This window comes from Heloderma suspectum, chromosome 3, assembly GCF_057233095.1.
Source record: "Heloderma suspectum isolate Gila_16-S chromosome 3, 16-S_ref, whole genome shotgun sequence".
Classification (NCBI taxonomy): Eukaryota; Metazoa; Chordata; class Lepidosauria; order Squamata; family Helodermatidae; genus Heloderma; species Heloderma suspectum.
The window spans coordinates 90,094,546-90,117,574 of record NC_139460.1 but is presented as its reverse complement, the minus strand read 5'-3'; the positions used below and the strand labels follow the sequence as shown (position 1 = coordinate 90,117,574).

General features: G+C 43.5%; 1 protein-coding gene across 2 annotated transcripts in view; it reads right to left on the bottom strand.

Annotated features, from left to right (window-relative positions):
- Nucleotides 1-798: 798 nt before the first annotated feature.
- The window catches only part of PCP4 (Purkinje cell protein 4), a 123,074-nt gene continuing 100,843 nt past the window's right edge, over nucleotides 799-23,029 (bottom strand). The window contains exon 3 of one of the 2 annotated variants that reach the window (XM_084843766.1): nucleotides 799-1,525. In XM_084843766.1, coding sequence (XP_084699892.1) covers nucleotides 1,398-1,525 — 128 coding nt within the window. In that variant the 3' untranslated portion in view covers nucleotides 799-1,397. The remainder of the gene's footprint in view (nucleotides 1,526-23,029) is intronic. The other variant, XM_084843765.1, reaches the window with a different exon arrangement.

Below are 23,029 nucleotides of genomic sequence, written 5' to 3'. Positions count from 1 at the left end.
TCCAGTTTATAACAGTGCTTTGGAGCAATAATGTTAAGCCTGGGGATGGCTGGAAGTTTGGGGGGAGCATGAAAAAAAGCCTATGTATGCCATTCTGAGCTCCTTGGAGGAGGGGCAGGACAAAAATCTGATATGACTGATGTGATGTAATGGTGGTCTATCTTAACTTCACCCCAATCCAGAGCCCAAGGAGCTTTGGATTTGCACATGGAGCAAACTTGTCCACACACACTCCTGTGTTCCCATCAACAGAGTGGATATGGACAGCTTCCTGCACACTTCAGTTTCAGCATGTGGCTGGAACTATCCTTCTATTTAAGAGGGGTGCAGAACCTTGGGCCCATGGGCCAAATCCCAATCTAGTCATCTGTGGTTCCCCCGGTGGCCAGGCCCCCTTCCCCTTCTCACCAGTTGTTTGCTGGTTTCCTGAACTTTGCATGTTTTTTCTCCCATTCTAAGAGGTTGAACTGCCTCTCCTAAGCTGTGAGTTACAATTCACTGGTATGCTTGATATTTTGATCCAGACCCTTTTGCTTTTGGCCCCACCCACCATGGGGATGTGGTTCCCAAGAGCTCCCTGAAATTGAATTCAGCCCTCAGGCAGAAAGAGATTCTGCTCCCCTGATTTAAGAGAACAGAAAAAGAACCCCTTTGAGCAGGGAAGCTCATTTGTGCACTTCTGTCTCCACTATGCAAGCAAGAAATTGATTGTGTGAGGTAATTCAGTTTGGGGATGATGTTGTTTCTTGCGGAGGTATTGATCCTTGGATCCTCTGAGAATAAACTGAAACATTTTTTGGTACAACCATTTTATCCTCTAGGCTGTGAGACATATCTCACAAGTGTACATATTCCACACACACACTCTTACAACCACCATCCAGTACTATTGGCTCTCAGTCTGTGGCATTCTGCACATTCAACTCATTAGGGGAAATGTTGTCCATTGACACATATGGCTGGCATCTGGATTCACCAAATGAGGTAAGCTGAGCTGAGAGTTTATGCTGTCATTCCTCAGCAAAAATAAGTTGGTGGTATAAGGTGGTACATTTATGTCTCCAAGCTTTAAGTGAAGAGGAAAAGAGGCATCTGGGCTGTTTTAATTTGTAACACAGGGCTTGCTGGATTAATATAACAAGACAGATCAAGGCTGACAGTTGAAGTAACTTCATCATCCTAACATTTTATTTTAACATCAAGTAAAATGGTGAGTTACAGAAGAAAGGAGACTGGAGATAAACGTAGAGATTAAACCACACAACAAGCATAATTATTTTAATACCTGCCAGAAGAGTTTTTAAATAGTGGTAATTTCTGTACATGCATCTAGATTTTTTTTTCTTCATTTCCTGACAGACCAGGAAGTGGCGATGGTGGAAATTGTGAGGTAGAGGCTAAGACTGGGACCCGGCCTTTTTCTTCTGGAATTTTCTGAACTGAGACTGTATCGCCACTGCAGCTTTCTCTGTCTCTGGTGCATCCATGTCTATATCAAACTCCTCTTGAACTTTCTTTTGCCCCTCTGTACCAAGAAGACAAAAACCCCACCCAAACAAACAAAAACCGAATTAATACACATTTAAAAACAACATAACTCTTTCAGGGCTGTCTCCATGCGTGAGGGGGCCTTGGGCAAAGGGCCATCCTCTTCTGTCAGTGGGCACTAGAGGGCTAAACTGGCTGTCATGGTTATACTGCAAGAAGTGCTGGGCAGCTGTATCTAGCCACCCTCCTAATTTCCCACAATGCCTCCACAGCAGTACTTGGTCAGAGGCATTGTGGGAAATTGAAAAGATGGCTGGTTCAGCCAGCAGCCTCTGCTCAGAGTGCTGGGACACAAAAAACAAACACAAACAAATGAGAAAAGCCCAGGACAGGCTTCAGGAGTGGCACTAATTGACAAGATTTTTCAAGTAGAAGGGCTGTATCCAGTGGTGTCATTCTGCAAACTCAAGTAACACTAGTGGAATGCCTGTGTACCTCCTAAATTCATTTTCAGCATCTTTGTAATTCTCTCTCTCTCTCTCTCTCTCTCTCTATATATATATATATATATATATATATATAATATATATAAAATATATACATACATACATACATACAAATTAAATTACAAATGTTCATTTATTGATCACATCAATGAAGAAGAGCCTATACTAGTATATATGATCCCATTCCATGCTAGAAATCGGGAAGCTGATGTTGAGTAAACGGACAGGGAATTTTCTCCGTTCACACCAATGCACAATCCCCCATCCAAAGCAGTACCCAGAAGTGAGCAACACACAGCTCATGGACCACATGTGCCCCCCTATAGCCATTTTTGCACCCCCTGCCCCTGCCACAGCCCCTGCTGCTGAATTTGTTGTCATGGCAGCAGCAGCAAATTCAGTAGCAATTTTGCAAGGAAATTTGTGCTCCCTGCACACCTTGTTCGCAAGTAGAATCAAGCCCCACCATGGTAGCAAATTCAGTGGCTCTGCTGGCAGCCGTGGCAATTTTGGCAGTGTGTGGGATGTGGCCCCCGGTGGATTCTGCAGGTTAGGGTTAGAAATTTATGATATCAGGGCCATGTTTCCACGACAACGGAAGGAGAAGCAAATGGAGGAGTACTGGATTTTTAAAAAAGGAATCAGCTTTGCTGTGCTTTGGTCCATGCAGGGCTTCACAAGCGGGTTCTCTGCGTCGGTAAAAATCGCTTCACAGAACATACTTCCTGGTGGGGTTGGGGGTTGGAGTGAATGCCATCTGACTGGCAGGGGCTGCTCAACCAATAAGAGAGGCTTACCCCTCTCCCCCCTTTCTCCTTTCCCCTGAAAGTCCAGATGCACCTGCATTTCAGGAGCAAGCCTCACTGAGCACAATGGGAGTTACTTCCAAGTAGCACATATGCTTGTGCTGGGAAAGCGGGGGGAGAACACAAAGAGGGAAACCAGCCCCCATTTTAACCCGCAGCACCTCTATAATGAAGATGTGAAGTAGAGACTTCCTAAGGCAATAAACCAAACAAAGGAGATTCGGGAATTGGGCTTTAAACTGTGCCATGTCAGTTGAGGGGCTTCTCTGTAAGTTCTGGTGTGGGCATTCAGAGGGCAAGCCTCATTCAGCACAATGGGAGTTACTTCTGAGTAGACACTAATTGGTTTGTTCAGGGACGGGAAACACACAGGAAATACCCCTTGACCGAAGTCATGGTGAAAGGTACACCCCCAGCAAGGGCTAGGATACCCAAGGTAAATCAGGGGTGGGGGCACACAGGAACTATACCATGGAGAACCCAACTTAGGGAAAAGCATCAGACTTTAAGCAGTCTCAGGGAATCCGGTTTTTCCCTGATAAGCTCCGGGGTGGCTGCTGGATGGCCATGACGTCATGTAGCCCTAACAACCTCAACATGCAGCCAGCTTGGATTAAATTGCTGGTGGAAACACACACACACCCTTAATACTGTAAGGTCAATATCTAATTGCTTTATTTATTGTTTATTTTTTATCTATTGAGGTTTTTTTTAATGGTGAGCTTCCTTATGTGACAACTTCTTGGAAAGATGGTCAATACATTTTTAACTAAATAAATAGGTGACCATCAATATTTGCAACTGAAATGTAAAAGAGGTCCTCTCATACAGACCATACAGATCATGGACCCAGGCAAAGATGCACAACAGCACAGCAATCCTATACTAGCTTATCTGGAAATAAGCCTCAGTGAACTCGCTGGGACGTATGTCTGACTACTCGGGTGTAGGATTGCTCTGCAATTTAGTAAAGCATGAAAAATAATTCCTCATTCAACCAGTGTACTAAATGAAAGACAAGTATCTCTAACTTCTTCTCCTCCTAGAATGCTTCTGAAGGAGGTCTTTGTTACCAGTGACATATCACATTACCAGGAGTTCTTTATCAATATCACCTGGGGACTGTCTCATCTGCCACCTGATCTACAGGTGTGGGTATGAAGAGAAGAGAAAGAATCAGGTTCTTGGACCAGAGGTTGGGCAGCCTGTAGAACAGTGGTGGGCAGACTTCAGACTCATGGAATCTACTTTGTTTTTTACTAGAACTGAGATCTGCCAGTCACAGCCTGGTGCAAAAGACAGACGCTTAGAATTAAAGATGCCTGAGCCCAAGAATTGGTTTTGAGGACCAGAACTGAGCTGAGCTCATAGTCCTCCCACACTAAAATCCACTCCTGGTTTCCCCTCCCCTCCCACTTTCATTTCAGCAGTATAATTTGGGGGGGGGGGTCATTTTGTTGTTGCTACTCTTAAACAATTGGGAGTCAGAAATCCTTGCTGTTCTAATGCAATTCACCCAGAGATCTAACAGCAGATCCTGATCGACCTTCTGCCCACCCCCACCCTGGAAAGTGACTCAGTATAGTTCCCCAACAACCTAAATCTGGCCCTGCTTATTAACACATGTAGCACAATTCGATGCATGTTTACTCAGAAGTAAGTTCCACTGAGTTCAATGGAACTTACTCTGAAGTAAGTGTGCATGGGATTGGGTTACAGCCTTAAGCACTGCCAAGCTATGTGGGTTGGGATCCCATGATTTGGAAATGAACAGTCTCCCAAGGCATTCCTTGGGATGACTTTCACAGGAATCAAGCAAAGCTCACAACAGGTAACTAAAACCATACCATGAGTATAATGCTGCTATAGTTGTGAAAGATGCCCACTGACCAGTGCGCACACAGCAGTGAGGCTCATTTTTCTCCAAGCCTGTCTAGAGTAGACATCTCAAGGAGACACTTTTAATCAGCTCTGGGGCTGACAAGACAACCGTTTGCAACTTGCTGAACAGTTTCTCCTTCTCGTGTGCAATGCCAAGCAGTGCAAATCTAATAGACTCACAGAATCATAGAATAGTAGGGTTAGAAGGGGCCTATAAGACTATCGAGTCCAACCCCAAATACATACAATGTAAAACATCATAAGCATAAAATTAGGTGCAGGTAGGTAAATAATATTTTTTCTTTCAGGTCTTTGATATCCTATTTTTATATATTACACTGAATTTACAAAATCTGTGTCTATAAGGGTTTAAATGGGGTTTTTAAAAGATTTTTGTCTTTTATATGTGTTTTTCTTTGTGCTGCTTTCCCCCCTTATATTTCCTATATTTGTGATAAAATAAAACAATTTCAAAATCTAAAAACGTAATATCCTATTTCACCCCCACCCCCACCATCATTGCCACCACATACACATACATTTGTATACACTTCTTTTTGCTGGGGGAGTGAGGTACAGAGCCAATGAGGTCTTGGTCTCAGTAGGTCTTTTTTTCCTGACCTAGAACTTAGAAGTGTGCTCTGCACAGAGTTTAAGAGTCTACAATTATTTGCTATTACTTCACTGGAATATGGGGGACTGAAAATAAAGAGAGCATTTTGCTGCCCTTTCCTAATTGTAGGGCTACTGAAGACCAGATTGGGATCCCAGGGGTCACAGGATTGATCAGATCTCCCCCTCTAAGGGCAGAGGGAGAGGTCTACCCTTGGAGGGGGAAATCCAACCTTGGATGCCCCTTCCCAGCATCCATGGAAACCTTCAGAGCTTTACCCTCTCCGACATCAGAGTTCTGACATCGGAGAGGGAGGAAATGAGGTGTTCTGGGGCATGCTGGGAGAGGCTATGGGTCTACAGGCATCCACAGCTTTCTTGGACCCCAGAGTCCCCCCCCCCAAACCTCAACAGCTCGTGATCTACACCAGTTGGTATAGAGCAATTCAATGGGAGGGAAACAACAACAACAGTCAGGGAGGGAAGAAATCAGGAGAAGCACTGCTCCTCCTCACTTCTGCCCTGTTGGCATGAATCTGGCAGGACTTTGGGTGGTTCGGATCGTCCGGAGGAAGGTCAGAGGTTTCCACAGCTAACTATAGGGTTGCTCTGTTAAGGAAGTTCACAGAAGGACATTTTCCAACCTCCTATTTCTGCATAGAGGCAGTATTGTGGAGCTATCATTACTTTTGGTCATGATCACTAGCTGTCATTATTATTATCATTCGGTTTTTGTGTCCTGCCACTATCTCTGCTCAAACTGTGCTGCAGTCCAAGGTATAATCTAACTTCCTTTCTCCATCGCAAATCCAGAACCATCTAGACATTTTACTGCTACAATTGTTTCTTAAACAGTTTTACATGTCCAAATTGGACACAGAAAAGCAATCCTCTAAGAAAAGTGAACAACCTGATACTGCAAAACCAGGTCATGGCACAAAAATGTATGTATGAGAGATCCACCAAAATAAAAAGTATCACGCAAGATGAGATGTACCCGTGCTTATGAAACATTTTGCATCCCTGGGAAGGATGTACTTAAAATATATATTCATTAGGAAATAATTCTACAATATATCCATGCAATAATATTTAGAGATGCTGAAGCAAACTAAACTGTAGACCATAGCTAAATTAAGTCAACTTTATTAGGTCTCCTTATTTCAGCAGCCAAGTACCTCATTCAAAATGATATAACTGTGGAAGTAAATGAACTATTCAGTCCAGTTGCAGAGCAAATACGTTAGCTCTGAAATGTGTTTCTGCACTGCACAATCAATAAAAGCTGAATGGATGGATGGCAAGGAAACTCCTGAGATATGCAGTACAAGTGTAATTACTCATGACCAAGCCTTCAGCTAATTTCTTGATTTACTTTTCAAGTCGGAACTAAAATGAATGATGGCAATACTGGTAAATGAAAAGCATTCGCCATTCCTCTAGAGTCATGAATATCAAATAATCCTGTGCATGAGTTTGCATGTGAGCCAGCTTTCCCAAGGGTTGTTTCTGAGCAACAGAAATTGGAGGGATGAAATGATGCCACTAGATCTTTTGTCATTCTTAGATTTCATCTTACTATAACTGAAGGATGAAACGAACTTGTCCACCTGGGTCTGAAAACATGAGCAACACAATATGGAAACAATACGTCAAGCAATTGATGAAATAAAGGTTATATTTACCATTTTGCATCCTGTAGTGACCCACCCATGTTGCCCGCACTGAGCATGTATATGTGTGTGTGTGTGTATATATATATATATATATAATCAGGAGGTGGAACTTCTTGGTGAGCTGTTTATGTGTCAAGAATTATTGGGTTAGATTGAGATTGGAACAACTGTGCTGACAGAAGTGGACTTCCCCGCCTCCTCCTTTGCATGGAAGCCCATCCAGCACCCTGGAAATTAGGGCTGTGCACCCCCGCTTTGCTTCAGATGCTGATTTGGACCTTCTGAAGCAGCCCTGCTTCACTTCAGACTGATTTGGACCCAATCCACTTTGCTTCAGATCCGAACCAAGATTCGGATATCCGAATTATTCGGATTTGATGTTTTCCCATTGATTTGCACAGGAAAACAGAAATGGCCATAACGTTTTCAGTTTTCAAGATAAATACTTGAAAGTTGGGGACCTGGCAGCCCCCATGGAGTGGATTCCACCTGACAAATTTCAGATAGTTTGGCCCAGTAGTTTCGTGCTAGGCACAGGTAAAATGTGCTGTTCTCAGAAACTCAAACCAAAGGTCATAAAGGAATAATCAGAAAAGTTAGGAGCGGTGATTAGGAGGAGGGGTCGCTACTATCCCTAATCTCTGGCGTAGGTTTTTTTGAAGTGCAAAATAAAAATAATATAACCCCTCTCCTCTAGTACTACTGTATTCAGCTCCACACTCGATGACCTCAGGCTCTCTTGGGCTGAATGGAATGCACACATTACCTGGGAAAACAGGCTGGCAGGCAGGCAGGCTAGCAGAGGCAGCTACACCCACCGCTCGCCCATCTCTGCCCCTGCCAAGACCCCGAGGATGCCTCATATTGGGCTTGCTTTGCCTCACAGTGTAGTATTAAATTTAAATAATATATGTTAATGTGTGTAGTGCTTTGCCACGCACTGCTTGCTTGATCACAACACAAGCACAAACACACACGCACACACACACAACAGCAAAAGAAAAGCAAATACAGAACCACCTCCAAGCAAAGAAAAGGCTTTTTATTTTTTTTAGGGAAAAGATACAGAATTCAAAAATGGGAAGGGAAGGAATAGAGGAACTGAGTGGGGGGGGGCAATTGTAGCAGCCATATCGGGGGTCAGACTAAGTAGCCTCATGCAGTCTCATGCTTCATGTTCTTGCTGAGCTCTTTCTCCCTTGAATATATTGTTGTAAGCTGACGAGACACAGGAATTCCTTATCTTGTCAAAGGTCATACAGTTGTATATCTTGTTCTCTGCTGTTCTCTTCTGTTCTCTCCTTATCATGGCTACCCTATAACCCAGTTCTTGTATTATAAACAATAGTGCTAAGAGAAGAAATGTTGAGGACTGCAACCCCACGCGGGAGGGGGAGGAGGAGCCGTTTCATATGTGTCACAATGTCTATAAAACCAATGTGCTGATGTATTTCGGGGCTTCTGGCTCTTTGGAAATGATTCCAGCCTTAAGCCCGCGCGTTAAATAAAGAATCTCTTTTTCCTTCACTCCGTGGTCTCTCTGACTCTGGGTTCTGCAACATAAATGGTGCCGTAACTCGGATGTGGCAGGCTCTGAGCCAGACAGGTGGCAGTTGCCTGCTCTTGATCGCCGCACCGGGAGGACGAGCTCGGCGCATGCCTCCCTTTCTTGGCGCCACCAACCTTTTTGTCGAGTGAATGGGAGAAAGCCTGCACCGGGATCGCCCAAACGGTAGCGAGCAGCAAGAGAACCTTGGGAAGCGGAGGAAGGAACTTGAGCCCTGCCTGTATCGCAGCTGCAATTGAGTTGAAACCCACATTGGAAGCCTTCAGGAGAAAGGCAAGTATATGGGAAAAAGAGGGCCCCGCCTTTAGGGAGAAAGGCCACTGGGCAGAAAAAAAGAGGGCCCCGCCTTATGAAGAAGGTCAGTGTTGGTGGTATACGTATACAAAAGAACCTACTCCTTGCGGGTAGAAGGGGGGCCTGATCACACCCCCGAGTGGGCGCCCGTACCCAGCACGCCAGTACTCAGTAGGAAGCTGAGGAAGCTGGGGAAGCCGTTTTCCGCTCTGGTAAAAAGTGGGAAAAGTGGGTGGCAGGGACATATGGATGCAGTGGAGAGAATGATGATTGTGTGAGTGGCTACTGCGGTTTCTGAAGCATACCGTTGACTGTCCGGGTGCCCAGGCCAGTAGCAAAGTGCGTGGTGTGAAAAATCCTCTTGTGTCGGCCAGTGAGACCCCTTACTCACTGACCAATTCCCATTCCCTAATTGTGTCTGTCTTCAATTTAGGAGGGAGGCTATGGGTGGTGGGGGAAGCAAACCTTGCACCCCCTTGAGATGTATGTCAAACAAAGAAGGAAAAAGTTTTTTTTTAAAGAGTCAGAATAGAGAGAGAAAACAGCAAAAAGCTCACGGTCGAGCTGAGAGGAAAAAAAGAACAAGATCTGAGGCTGTTTATTAGAAAAATGTTGCAGGACAGTCTGGCTTTTAACAAAGCGTGGGAGCGTGAGAGTGTAAGGCCGAAGAAGTAGCTGTTAGCCTAGCGCGCCGAGAGGGGGGGGGCAGGAAAATTGCCCACAACGTTCTGAGTTGTGCAACATCATCACCTCGCCTAATTATTGCAGGAAAATTGCCCACAACGTTCTGAGTTGTGCAACATTATCACCTCGCCTAATTGAGATGAAATCCCTAAGAAATGGAAACTGAAAATGAAGACCCAGAAGATGAAGGCAAAATAGAAAATAAAGGTAAAGAATCAGCCCCCAGAGCACAGGCTAGACCCCTCTTCGAGTGAAAAGTGTGCCATAAGACTGTCCCAAAGCAGAATGAAGCGGAGAGACCATGTTGAAGATCTCTGTCAAGGTAACCGTGTTTAGCTTTGAACTGTGTTAGAATTGCATAGAGCCTGTAGCTACTGACCATCGGCTATATGATTTCTAAAGAGCGTAACCATTAAGCTTTTGCCGTGGGATTCCCTGCAATGAAGAAATCTCACTGATTTGAGTGTCCAGTGTTACACTGCCTAAATGTGTGTGCTAAAGAGACCGAGAAACCAGACAGCATGTTCCTGGCCAAGCCAAAATCATGCTACTACCATGCTCCTGAAAGCTGCAATAAACTGTGTAAGCTGGGAGACCCAACCTGATGGAGAAGAAAAGAAGATATTGGAGCAACTGTCTTAAAAAACAATGAGATCTGTGTAGCTGGCTGGCTGACGCTGTCAGTGATGTTACAACTTTAAATTAAGACTGTTTTCCTGTTTGAGACCCCAGCGAAGAAAGCTGACCCGAGTTATTTGTTGCCCATGCCAAAGCAAGAATTTGGCTGCCCTGTACCTCATTGTGTCCTGTTTTAAGCTTGGGATTTACAAATACAAACAAACTGAGAAGCTTGCCTTTGAAGTCCTGCAAATCACCCCACCGCCTCCCCGAAGATTAATGGCTGCTTGAAAAATGCAAGGATAAGGCGATGCCCATCACCCCCCAGCGTCCTGAGTTTCAGCACTCAGTGTTTCAGTGCTTTCGTGTAGCAGGTTAGAAGAAAAAAAAAAAAAGACTAAGTTTTTAAAATGTCTGTGAGAGAACCTGACAGAAGTAAAATAAAATTTACAGAGGAGCTGCCCAAGTTAAAGTGTCATGGCTAGAGAGCTGAGCTGTGCCGCTCTGTTTAAACAGAAGCCTTGCTAAAAAGTTAAAGGCCCTTGTCTGTCAGAAGGGGTGTAGGGCCACACTTTCCCTTTTTAAACTGATGCAAAAGTGGAGAGCCTTTGCTGGAAACATCGCATCTTCATTGCCCAGAGCCTTCACTGTTTGCCTCCATCATCATCTGGGCTTTTTAGAGACACTCTGCTCATGAACTAAAATTTTAAATTGTCAAAAACTTGCCATGGACAGTGCTGTGAAGCTTTTGATAAACTTGAACTCTCATCGCTGTGGACCGTGTGTCTATGTTTGTAGTCAGCTCAGTGTACAGCAGGCTGAGTTTGATCTATAACTTTTAGATTTCCTTCTGCCAGAACTCATGTAGCATAGAGTTGCCGATGCAAAAATGGTGACCTAGAACTCTGCGTGTGTGGGTATGTCCGTCCCTTGATTTTAATGAGCCCTGAGCTTTCAGCCAGAAGACCAGTATGACTGCTGGATCTGCTCCATCATGCCTTACCATGCAAAAAGTGCTTTCCATTCATTGTGTTAAATTGCAGAAAAAGTTTGTTGTGTATATTTTATGATTTCTTAAATATCATAAAATATATGTGATATTTGCAGATTAGTGTTAGTTGCAACTCCAAATGATACTAAGTGTGGTTCCCAATGGATGACAAGGAAAAAAGACAAAAGCAAGTAAAAAAGAAGGAATAGAGAAAGTAGCAGACAGATAGAGAAGAGAGAAAAAAAAAGAAAGAAAAGGCAAGAGGCAAAGAAAAAACATTTATAAAAAAGAAGCGTGGCCATAGTTGCCCCCAGGATAAATTAAAAGCAGCTGATTGTGCCTGGAGCTTATTACCTGGGGTAAAGTAGCCACAATAATGTAATAGTTCTTTAAAATGAAGAAAATGTAACTAGAAGGAGAAGAAGAGCCTATCCCAAATGTGTGTCTTTGGGACTAGTGTAAGGCAGAAAGGTTTAAGTAAGTGAGTTTAACTTGAAAAAGACAAATAAAGAGACAAGGCTGGTGCATGGATCAGAAAGTTTTAGGTAAAAAGTTTGAAACATGACCTGCAATACAGGCAGATCAGCAAAGAAAAAAAGCAAAAGAAAGAGAAAAATTTTGTCTTCCCATACTAATGAATAAAAGTGTTATCAAGCACTTTAAGAAGCGAAGTTGTTTACAGGAAGCTGTGCCTGAGAACCAAACACTTCTAGCCTATGCTGAAAATGCTTGCTAGTGTTGTGCTGCCTCATGGGTAACATGTATGGTATAAAAACCCATTTAGCTCGTGATTCAGAGAAGCTGTCTGATCCAACCATTAAGTACGCCTGTGTGCTGTAAGTTACCCAATAAAGTCTCCTTGTAAATAACCCCCCCCCCCCCCCCGCTGAAATCCCAAAACACAAGTGGGGCTAGAGCGCCTCACCCAGTATCAAACCCTGCTGTTAAAAGCCGTAAAGGCAGGTATAAAGAAGTCAGTTAATATGACCAAAGTGTCTAAAGTGCTGCAAGGTGCCACCGAGGCCCCAGAGCGTACTTGGAGCGTCTTTCAAATGCCTATCGCCAGTATACCTCCCTCAACCCAGAGGCCCAAGAAGACGTGGACAAAAGAAGAAAAGAAGAAGACCCGGCAGAGGCAGAAGATTCTTAAAAAAGAACCAGTGTGCCCAGTGTGGACAAGATGGACATTAGTGGCATGAATGCCCAAATAAAATAAATCAAATACACAAAGGAAAAAACCAAAGGGGCCAGAATGGGCGAAGAGGGAGACAGCTTGAGAGGGGCCATGACATTGACTGTGAGGGGCCGTGACATTGACTTCATAATTGACACTGGAGCAGCATCAAAAGCAAGCAAAGGTTAGCCTTAAACAAGAAGTTCAAACACTGAGCAAAGTTCTTCAAGCCCAGCGTCGCTTTGTCTTAAAAAATTAAGCCATTCCCATCACAGAAGCTCATCCTTTCCAACCAAGAGTTAAAGTATGAGTTAAAGAGGGAAAAATAACCCTTTGACTCCCAGATGGAGAGGACTGAAAACTGTCATACTTTCCACCCCCGCAGCTATGAAAGCAGCTGGAGTTAAACCCTGGATACATTAGACATGAGTCAAGAGAGCAAGAGAGCGAGAGTAGACTGTAAACAGAAATCCTGAAAATCCTTTAAAAATCATTCTGAAAAAGCAGTAAGAAGACTCAGGCTAGACCTTACTGTGGACACACTGGGAAACTGTCCCCCTGCGTACGGTCAGACCTGCCACTGGAGAATTGAAGACGGGGACTAGACCCTACTGCAGCTTGCCAGGTGAATAGCTGCCCAGCGTACGGTCAGATCCCAAAGAAGATCAAACATGCGTGTTGTAGTGTTAGTAGTGTTGCATTGTGTTTCCTTAATAAGGTGCAAAAGGGGGGGTCTGCCCCTGGAAAAAAAAAAGTTTGTCCAGTGATTTGCTGATAATTACTGGCTTCACCTAGCTAACATCACGAGAGTAAAACATTTTTGTTTGCCAAGAGGTATACCTGCAAACAGGCTTATTAGCTCTTGCCTAATACCTGTCTGTAGACATCCTGGGAAAATTCAAAAAGATAGCATGTTAAGAGTTTATAGTGTAAGTTTAACTTATTCCCAAAATGCTAATTGGGGCGTGGTTGCAAAGATCCTACCCCCTACAGAGTTCACTCTACGCACCCCCATCGTTGCTGAAACAAATGCTACGTGTGCACGAATGCTTAATTGTCAAAAATTTTCCAGAAAATATAAAGCTATCCCTGGCCCCCTTCCACTGTAATAAAATTCAAAACATATCTTTTAATAATGCCCACATACTTTTGCCTCATGGATGGTTTTAGACATGTAGTTCCCGCACTTGGTCATTCATTCCTGCCAACTTGTCTAATAACCACCCATGTTGCCTCAGCCGCCAATTGAACTGGTGCCAATTCTTCCCCTGTAGCCCGAGAAAATCCGTCAACGGCAGCCTCGAGCACTCCAACTAACTAAAAATTGTAATAGTCATGTGCAGTTATATTCTGACTCAGAAAAATTGGCCTTAGCAATGTCACTGGTTAGGGTTCCAGGTTTAGCCTTGGCTAATGGTCTAAAGATCAACCTCACGAGCATTGTCATTGTTAAATAAAGAGTTGCGTGATCTAAGAAGTGCAGTTCTAGAAAATAGAGCTGGTATAGATTACCTCTTCCTTCTTCATCATTTAAGTTGTGAGACACACCAAAAGCTCTGTTGTTTTAACTTAACTGATAATGGCAATGCTGTAGATGAACAGATCAACAAGCTGCACAATATAGTAGCTAACAAAACAATAAGACAAAACAATTAGCTAAATTAGTTAACCCCTTGGCTTCCAGATCTTAGCTGGCTTAAAGCATTGTTCATCCTAATTCTACCAGTGTTGTTCATAAAGTTCTGTTATGTCTCTGCGTTCCTTGTCTTATGCGCTGTTTAACCAATCTGTTTTATGTCTCAGCTAGTAAAACTGCTGCCCTCTACGCTCTAATAGCCCAACAAGAGGCTAGGTAATATGTATGTCACAAAAAGCTTTGTATAGTTATCAGAAATGCTATAATTGTAATGAAATTATGCATTTAAGGGGGGAATGTAGCAGCCATATTGGGGGTCAGACTAAGTAGCCTCATGCAGTCTCATGCTTCATGTTCTTGCTGAGCTCTTTCTCCCTTGAATATATTGTTGTAAGCTGACGAGACACAGGAATTCCTTATCTTGTCAAAGGTCATACAGTTGTATATCTTGTTCTCTGCTGTTCTCTTCTGTTCTCTCCTTATCATGGCTACCCTATAACCCAGTTCTTGTATTATAAACAATAGTGCTAAGAGAAGAAATGTTGAGGACTGCAACCCCACGCGGGAGGGGGAGGAGGAGCCATTTCATATGTGTCACAATGTCTATAAAACCAATGTGCTGATGTATTTCGGGGCTTCTGGCTCTTTGGAAATGATTCCAGCCTTAAGCCCGCGCGTTAAATAAAGAATCTCTTTTTCCTTCACTCCGTGGTCTCTCTGACTCTGGGTTCTGCAACACAATAACAAGGAAAGGAAAGATATATATAGATATATGATCTAGAAAGAAAGAAAGAAAGAAAGAAAGAAAGGGAGGGAGGGAGGGAGGGAGGGAGGGAAGGAAGAAAGAAAGAAAGAAAGAAAGAAAGAGAAAGAAAGAAAGAAAGAAAGAAAGAAAGAAAGAAAGAAAGAAAGGGGAAATTAATAAGAATGGTTGAATTGAGACTGTGGGGGGAACCAAAGAACAAGGCAAGGAAAGGAGGAAACTGAAGTACTTTTTAACTGTTTTTGGTTTTTAAATAAAGAATCTAGAAAAGAAAGAAAGGGAATAGTTGAATTGTGAAGGGCTGGGTGGGAAAGAAGAAGAACAAAGCTGCAGTGCAGAGCAGTACAACCCCCCCCCCAACTAATCAACTCTAACCGTCTCTCTCTCACACAATGAAACAAACACAGGCTGATCTCCTATATATATATATATATATATTCCCCTCCCTCCTCTACCACTGTCACCGATTGGAGACTGCTGTGTTAAGTTCAGCCCTAATTTGGCAACTAGAGTTGCCATTCACCAAAGCTCCCTCCCTCCTCCTCTCCCCTTCCCCCCTCCCTCCTCCTCCTCGCCCCCTCCCTGATCTTTCACAAGTTGATACATGTAGAGACAGGCTGTCTGGGCTTCAGAAGGCTTCAGATTAGCTCTGAATCTCCAAGGTGAACCAAGGCACTTTGGCAGTGACCTGCTTCACTTCGGACCGCCTCGGTGTTGGTCTGATCCACTTCAGATCTCAATGAGGCACCCCCAAAGCAGCCTGATTCACTTCAGTATTTGGATTCGGTACCGAAGTAATGCACAGCCCTACTGGAAATGCTACACAGAGTGTCCGGAGATCTGGCTGAATGGGGCAAGCTGTTATGTGAGGTGAGGATATTGGAGGATCCCCCCAAATCAGGCAGAGGGGTCTTTCACAAGCAGAGTACTTCCTCCCATGGAAGGTCCCTTCCTCTTGTGGAAGGCAGATCCTGGATCCAATGTATAGTATGAAATGCATCATATGAGCAACATATCATATGAGGTACATCACATACTGTGACTGATACCTTGGTCCTATGCCTCAGTCACACTGTGTCTCTCTCACACATTCTTCACCAAATTTCTGTTCCAATGTTGATCTTTCATAAGCCTCATTCAGGCATGCACCTGCTCATATGTAGGGCTATATGGGGTACAGGGACATAAGGCCTGCCCCCAGCATCCCTGTGTGCCCGGCTTCCATGATTGTGAACCCTGCCTTATCAGGGGTTGTGATCACGGGAACTCTGTAAGTGCTTTCAGAGCCCTCTTCAGACCTTTGTGTGCAATATGCAAAGGTCTACGTGGAAGCCAGGCGCACGTGGTGGCTGGGGCAGGGCTTATATATGCACCCATATCCCCATACCCAGTTTAGCCCTACACACGCACTCCTGAAGGGAGCTATAGATGGCTTACTATAGTTGTGTAGAAAGCATGTGAAAATAGTCTCTGTGAGACAATTCAGGAGGGGCATGTGGGAGAATTCAGAAGGGCCCACAGCTCAGTGGTTCGAGCAGCTGCTTTGCGCGCAGAAGGTCACAGGGTTGATGCCCAGCATCTCCATCTAAGGCTGGAAATATTCCTGCCCCAAACCCTGGAGAGCCACTGCCAGTCAGTGCTGACAATACCAGCCAAGATGGACCAAGGGTCCAACTCAGTATAAGGCAGCTTCCTATGACAATGAATCTCAGCCGGTGAATCAGTGAAGGAATTTGGGGCACGATCAAGCTGAAGTCAAGCCCTCTTCTCAAGTCCAATTTGTTTCAGTGGGAGAGATTTCAGCACATGCATAATTCTCCCATTGAAGTCAAAGGGACAAAACAGTGGTTAGCTTATCTTAGCCTGTTATCTTTTTAAAATGGGAATTTTTCGAGTACAGAATGAATCTCATCTCCCATTACAGGAATACTCATATAGTATTCACATGAGCTTTTTGGAAACATAATATGAAAAGAAATGTACTCTCTATATCACTGAAGTGAACAGCTTCCTTCTTTTGTGATATTAATCATGTAGACATTTAGGCACTACTTAATAATCTCCAAGGAAATACTTCCAAATCAAGAACGTAAGATTGGATTTGGCATTCATTTATTTCTGTGGGTTCTATGTTTCAAAAGTGGGTATACTTAGTGATGCAGCATCCAACTTATGTGATGCACTGAAAAAACTAAAGCCTCAAATGACAAAAACAGCAGCAACAACAACACACATACAACCCAGAATTTGATCTGCTGATTAGAACTTGTGCAAGAAGTTTTCATGAAATATACCTGATGGATCCTACTGAAAGCTTTAAATGTGACTGAGCAATATCCCTAGGTGAAGGGAGTTGGTAGCCAGAATAAATGCATAGCTCTTTCCTATTAGCGCCATGTAGGGTTATTTTGATATAGCTAAGAAAATGGGAATGAATTAACCTTCTCCTTTTAAACTACAAATTACCCTTTTATCAAAAGGAGATAACTGGTGTTAGTCAATCCAAATTTCCTTTTGCTTGACTTTCCTTGGGCACTGCTGTATTCTTTTCTTATCACAATGTGCAGACTTAACTTTTGATGTATAATAAGATGGTTGCTCTGTTACAAGATTTACTATGTTATTTCAGCTCAAGCCTTTGAAGTGTCTGAGTAATCTTTTCTTTCCAGTTGTAATAATGACAGCAGGAGTGTGTGTGTGTGTGCGTGTGCATGCGTGCGCGTGCGTGTGCATGTAAGTTGAATATATCGGTATAAACATGAGAAAGAAAAACAGTCATAAAATCAATGTATAGTATGAGATTTTAAAGTGTTCCCCAGCCCACTAGAGACATAGTAATTCCCCTGACCCACTGAACAACTGATATAGTGATTAATATTTAGCTTTTAAAACGCTAACACAGAGCTGTTTAACCACCAATTTATTGCTGCTTCGCAATGACTTCAGAAATTGTAATATGGTCAGAATTATAGACCTGGATCTCACCAGCACCGCATATCAGTATCACTTGGAGTTGGGTTGAGACGAGAGAAACAAACACTAACAACTGGGCAATTCAAATCCCCCCCCCCTTCAAATAAAAAATGCATGCATTTAGCTGAAAAGACCTTGGCACCCACATGAGGACATACCACATGAGGAACCAAGACAGACTGATGTTTCAGTAAGACAGACACCCTGCATTTGAGGAATGGAAAATAAGCACATCAATCAGCCAGTCAAGAGAAGAAATGGTGTTGCAGCAGTAGCCTGCAGGGAACCAAAAGTCACATTTGTACACAAATGAGTTGCAGGACAGAGGAGAGTTGCATGATGCGGTGCCTCCATCTTCAGTAAAACAAATGATGATGGTGATGATGATTTCAAGGGACCATCGTCCAAGATAATTCAATTAGCGGCTAATTAAACTCTGGGTTACACAACTTTATATCTCATTTGGCTGTGATAACCTATGGATCGCACCAAGCACAGTGATATAATTTTACCATCCATAAGATCTTTTAACAGCAGTAATTAAATGTGTAATTACACATTACATAGAAAATTACAAGTAGAGAATGGCATAGATGGCATTTCTTTGCTTTGTCATTTTTAAGGGTCTTTAAACATTGTGACCTTTCTTCACACCATAAGGAGGCCCTTTACCAAAGACTGATCCTGCTAAAGCATTTTGAACAGAATTGACATGGTGTTGAAATAATGCTTGGTTCAAATGGACACTACAAAATCACATTTTAATAGAGGGAGCAAAAGAAACAAAACACAACAATACTGTATTCCTAACCCTGCATTAATAATGTTTTATTTTGTCAACATGTAGGGCTGGCCCTACCATGAGGCAGAGTGAGATGGCTGCCTCAGGCCGCTGATTTTCAGTATCACGAAAAGGCACCAAATTGTTGTTTATTTATTATTACTGTATGTTTACTGCAAGAGAAAGTGAGAGGTGCTTGTGGGCTTTTCTGCCCCAGATGCGAAAATAATTTGGCCTGCCTTGGCTACTATGTACTTTGACTTGGGGGACGGGGGCACGGGAGGGAGGCAGTGCCATTTGCTTCTCTGCCTCAGGCAGCAAAATGTCTTGGGCTGGCCTTACCAAGGTAGATGGCAATCTCTTGTGGACTCCAGTGAGCTTCATTGCTACAGAATGGTGGAGATACCACTAAACTACTATGCTATAGCATATGCCTAGAATCATAAAATCATAGAATAGTAGGGTTGGAAGGGGCCTACAAGGCCATCGAGTCCAACCCCCTGCTCAATGAAGAAATCCAAGTCAGAGCATCCCTGACAGATGGCTGTCCAGCCTCGTCTTGAATGCCTCCAGTGTGGGAGAGCCCACCACCTCCCTAGGTAATTGGTTCCATTGTCGTATTGAATCCTCTCCAGCTTGTCTGCATCCTTCTTAAAGTGCGGTGCCCAGAACTGGACACAGTACTCCAGATGAGGCCTAACCAGTGCTGAGTAGAGGGGAACTAGTACTTCCCAGGATTTGGAAGCTATGCTTCTATTAATGCAGCCCAAAATAGCATTTGCCTTTTTTGCAGCCACAAATCAACAGCTGAGAAGCTACTTGTCTAAAGTACAGTTGGTAGAAGATTGGCACCTTCCCAATGCAGCAGTCGTGCCAGCTAAACTGACAAAGGGTGCATTATAGTGAACTGTAACAACATGATAATAATTGCTATTGAACAATAGAACAGGGGTCATATTTCATGAAAAACATTGCAGTGGACAGAATGCACATCCATTTCCGCTGTTTTTCAGAGGACCTGCAAAATTGGGTAAAAATGTTTGCCCATTCAGACTAATGGCAGGAAGCATTGCCTTCACTGTGATTTAGCTTTGTGATGTTATCATGCATCCCATTCTAATTGGTTTCATGGCATTGTCCAGGTAATCAAATCTGATTGGCTGCCCAATGACAAGGCATCATCACATGGTCTGTGTGATCTATGACTGATTGGAAGTGCCTTAGGAGAAAGCCAATTTTTAAAAAGATGTGTTGAAGCTGAAGACCAGATAAAGAAGCCACTGTGAGCAAGCAGTGAACAATGCATGAAAATGTAAGCAAGGCAAGTTGTGATACTTTTTGCCTCCCCAAAATCCACTTCCACTTCCACCCAGAAAAATGATCGTTGATGAAAATTCAGCACAGTCTTCTTAAACAGTTGTGGGCCTTTATGGCTCACAGTTTCAGGGTGCCAGTGCATGCTGGAACTAGTAAGGTGTGATTTGTTGCTAATCTGAGCAAAACCTTGGAATCATGCCAACTACTTCAGTCTGATTTGAAGTAATAATAATGCTCCTTTGATGTGAATCTTTAAATATCTCCTTTTAAATTAAATTAATTTAAGCCCTATTGAGAAAGAAAGGTACTCAGTAGATTAACAATGCCAATCACTGATTTCTTTAATTCTCTTGGAAACTGGGATTTTATGGACTCCAAGGAAAATATGTTTATGAAAGGCAGGAGGGGATCCTGTTGGATAAGGGGCCAGCTAAGCTCATCTGAGTCTGAACCTAGAGTTTCCATTTAATGAACAATCCTATTAATGTTGAGCTCATTAGCATCCAAAACATCTGGAGGGCAGAAAGAAGGGAAGCGAAAAGCAAGGGAGAAAGGGGAAGATATATCCAACTGAATGCAGAGTTCCAGAGAATAGCAAGGAGAGACAAGAAGGCCTTCTTAAATGAACAATGCAAAGAAATCGAGGAAAACAATAGAATGGGAAAGACTAGAAATCTTTTCAAGAAAATCGGAGATCTCAAGGGAACGTTTTGTGCAAAGACGGGCATGATAAAGGACAAAGGAGGCAGGGACCTAACAGAAGCAGATGAGATTAAGAAGAGGTGGAAAGAATACATAGAAGAACTATACAGGAAAGATCTTAATGCCCCTGATAGCCATGATAGTGCGGTCACTGAACTTGAGCCGGACATCCTAGGGAGTGAAGTCAAGTGGGCCTTAGGAAGCATTACTAACAACAAAGCTAGCGGAGATGACAGTCTTCCAGCTGAGCTATTTAAAATCTTAAAAGATGCTGCTGCTAAAGTGCTGCACTCAATATGCCAACAAAATGAACCAATTTGGAACACTCAACAGTGGCCACAAGACTGGAAAAGGGCAGTTTACATTCCATTTCCAAAGAAGGGCAATGCCAAAGGGTGTTCAAACTACCGTACAATTGTGCTCATTTCCCATGCCAGCAAGGTGATGCTCAAAATCCTACAAGCTAGGCTTCATCAGCATGTGAACCGAGAACTACCAGAAGTACAAGCGGGGTTTCGAAGAGGCAGAGGAACTAGAGATCAAATCTCCAACATTTGCTGGATAATGGAGAAAGCAAGAGAATGCCAGAAAAACTTCTATTTCTGCTTTATTGACTATGCTAAAGCCTTTGATTGTGTGGATCACAACAAAATGTGGCAAATTCTTAAAGAGATGGGAGTACCAGACCACCTTACCTGTCTCCTGAGAAACCTGTACGAGGGACAAGAAGCAACAGTAAGAACCGGACATGGAACAACTGATTGGTTCAAAATTGGGAAAGGAGTACGACAAGGCTGTATATTGTCGCCCTGCTTATTTAATTTATATGCAGAGCACATCATGAGAAACGCTGGGTTGGATGGATCACAGCTCGGAATTAAGATTGCCGGGAGAATTATCAACAACCTCAGATACTCAGACGATACCACCCAAATGGCAGAAAGCGAAGAGGATCTAAAGAGCCTCTTGTTGAGGGTGAAAGTGGAGAGTGCAAAAGCTGGTTTGAAACTCAACATTAAAAAAACTAAGATTATGGCATCTGGCCCTATCACTTCCTGGCATATAGAAGGGGAAGAAATGGAAGCAGTGACAGATTTTATTTTCTTGGGCTCCAAGATCACCGCAGACGGTGACTGTAGCCATGAAATTAAAATTAAATTTGCTCCTTGGGAGGAAAGCTATGGCAAACCTAGACAGCATAGTAAGAAGCAGAGACGTCACCTTGCCAACAAAGATTTGTATAATCAAAGCTATGATTTTCCCAGTAGCAACGTATGGCTGTGAGAGCTGGACTATAAGGAAGGCTGAGCACTGAAGAATTGATGCCTTCGAACTGTGGTGCTGGAGAAGACTCTTACGAGTCCCCTGGATTGCAAGGAGGTCAAATCAGTCAATCCTACAGGAAATCAACCCTGACTGCTCATTGGAAGGACAGATAGTGAAGCTGAAGCTCAAATATTTTGGCCATCTAATGTGAAGAGAAAACTCTCTGGAAAAGACCCTGATGCTGGGAAAGATTGAAGGCAAAAGGGGAAGGGGACGGCAGAGGATGAGATGGCTAGATAGCATCACCGATGCAATGAATATGAACTTGAGCACACTCCGGGAGAGAGCGGAGGACAGGAAGGCCTGGTGTGCTATGGTCCATGGGGTCACAAAGAGTCGGACACAACTTAACGACTGAACAACAACAACAACAGACCTATATAGGATTGTTCCGTTCGTCCTATACACACACACATAGCCCCAAAAGGAAAGGAAAAGTGTTCTCTATCTCAATCCCAGGCCCAACCCTCCGTTCCCCATCTGGCACTCCTACGTCCTCCTCTGCCATCAAAGCCCCCACCCAAGAAGATGGTGTGTGTGTGTGAAGGAGAGAAGGGGCTGGGAAGGGAGAGAAAATGAGCAAGGCTAGGGGCTGGGAGAAGGAAGAATAGTGACAAAAAGGGGTGAGAAGGAGAGAAAGAGCAAGGTTAGGGACTGGGAGGGGGAAATACTCTGAGAAATGGTGAGGCTAGGAACTTGGAGGAAGGGGAAAATATTTAAGTATGTATTGATTACATTTCTATACCACCCAATAGCCAAAGCTAATGAGGTGAAGAGGCGGGGGTGAGAAATAGCAAGGCTAGAGGCTGGGAGGGAGGGGGAAATAGCAAGGCAAAGGAGTAGAGGGGAGAGGAAGAGCGAAGCTAGAGGCTAGGAGTGGGGAGAGAATGCGCGCAAAGGGAAAAAGTCTGTGTGGGCGGAAAGAGATTGGGCAGGGCCAGGAAGCAACTCTTTCCTCCTCCTCCTGCCCTCCAAACAGCTGATCAATGGAAGGTCCAGGAACTAGAACCTGGCGTGCTATAATTTTTCAAACTTTTATATATATATATATATATATATATATATATATATATATATATATGTATATAAAGAGGGCAGGGAGTGGAGAACTTTATGGGCACTGTTGGGGACCCCTGCTCTGAAGCTCTAAATGGCCAGAGACAAGAAAATGACAAGAATTGCCTCCCTTCCTATGTGTCTGCCTGAGAACTCTGCTCCATTTTGGAGACCCTCC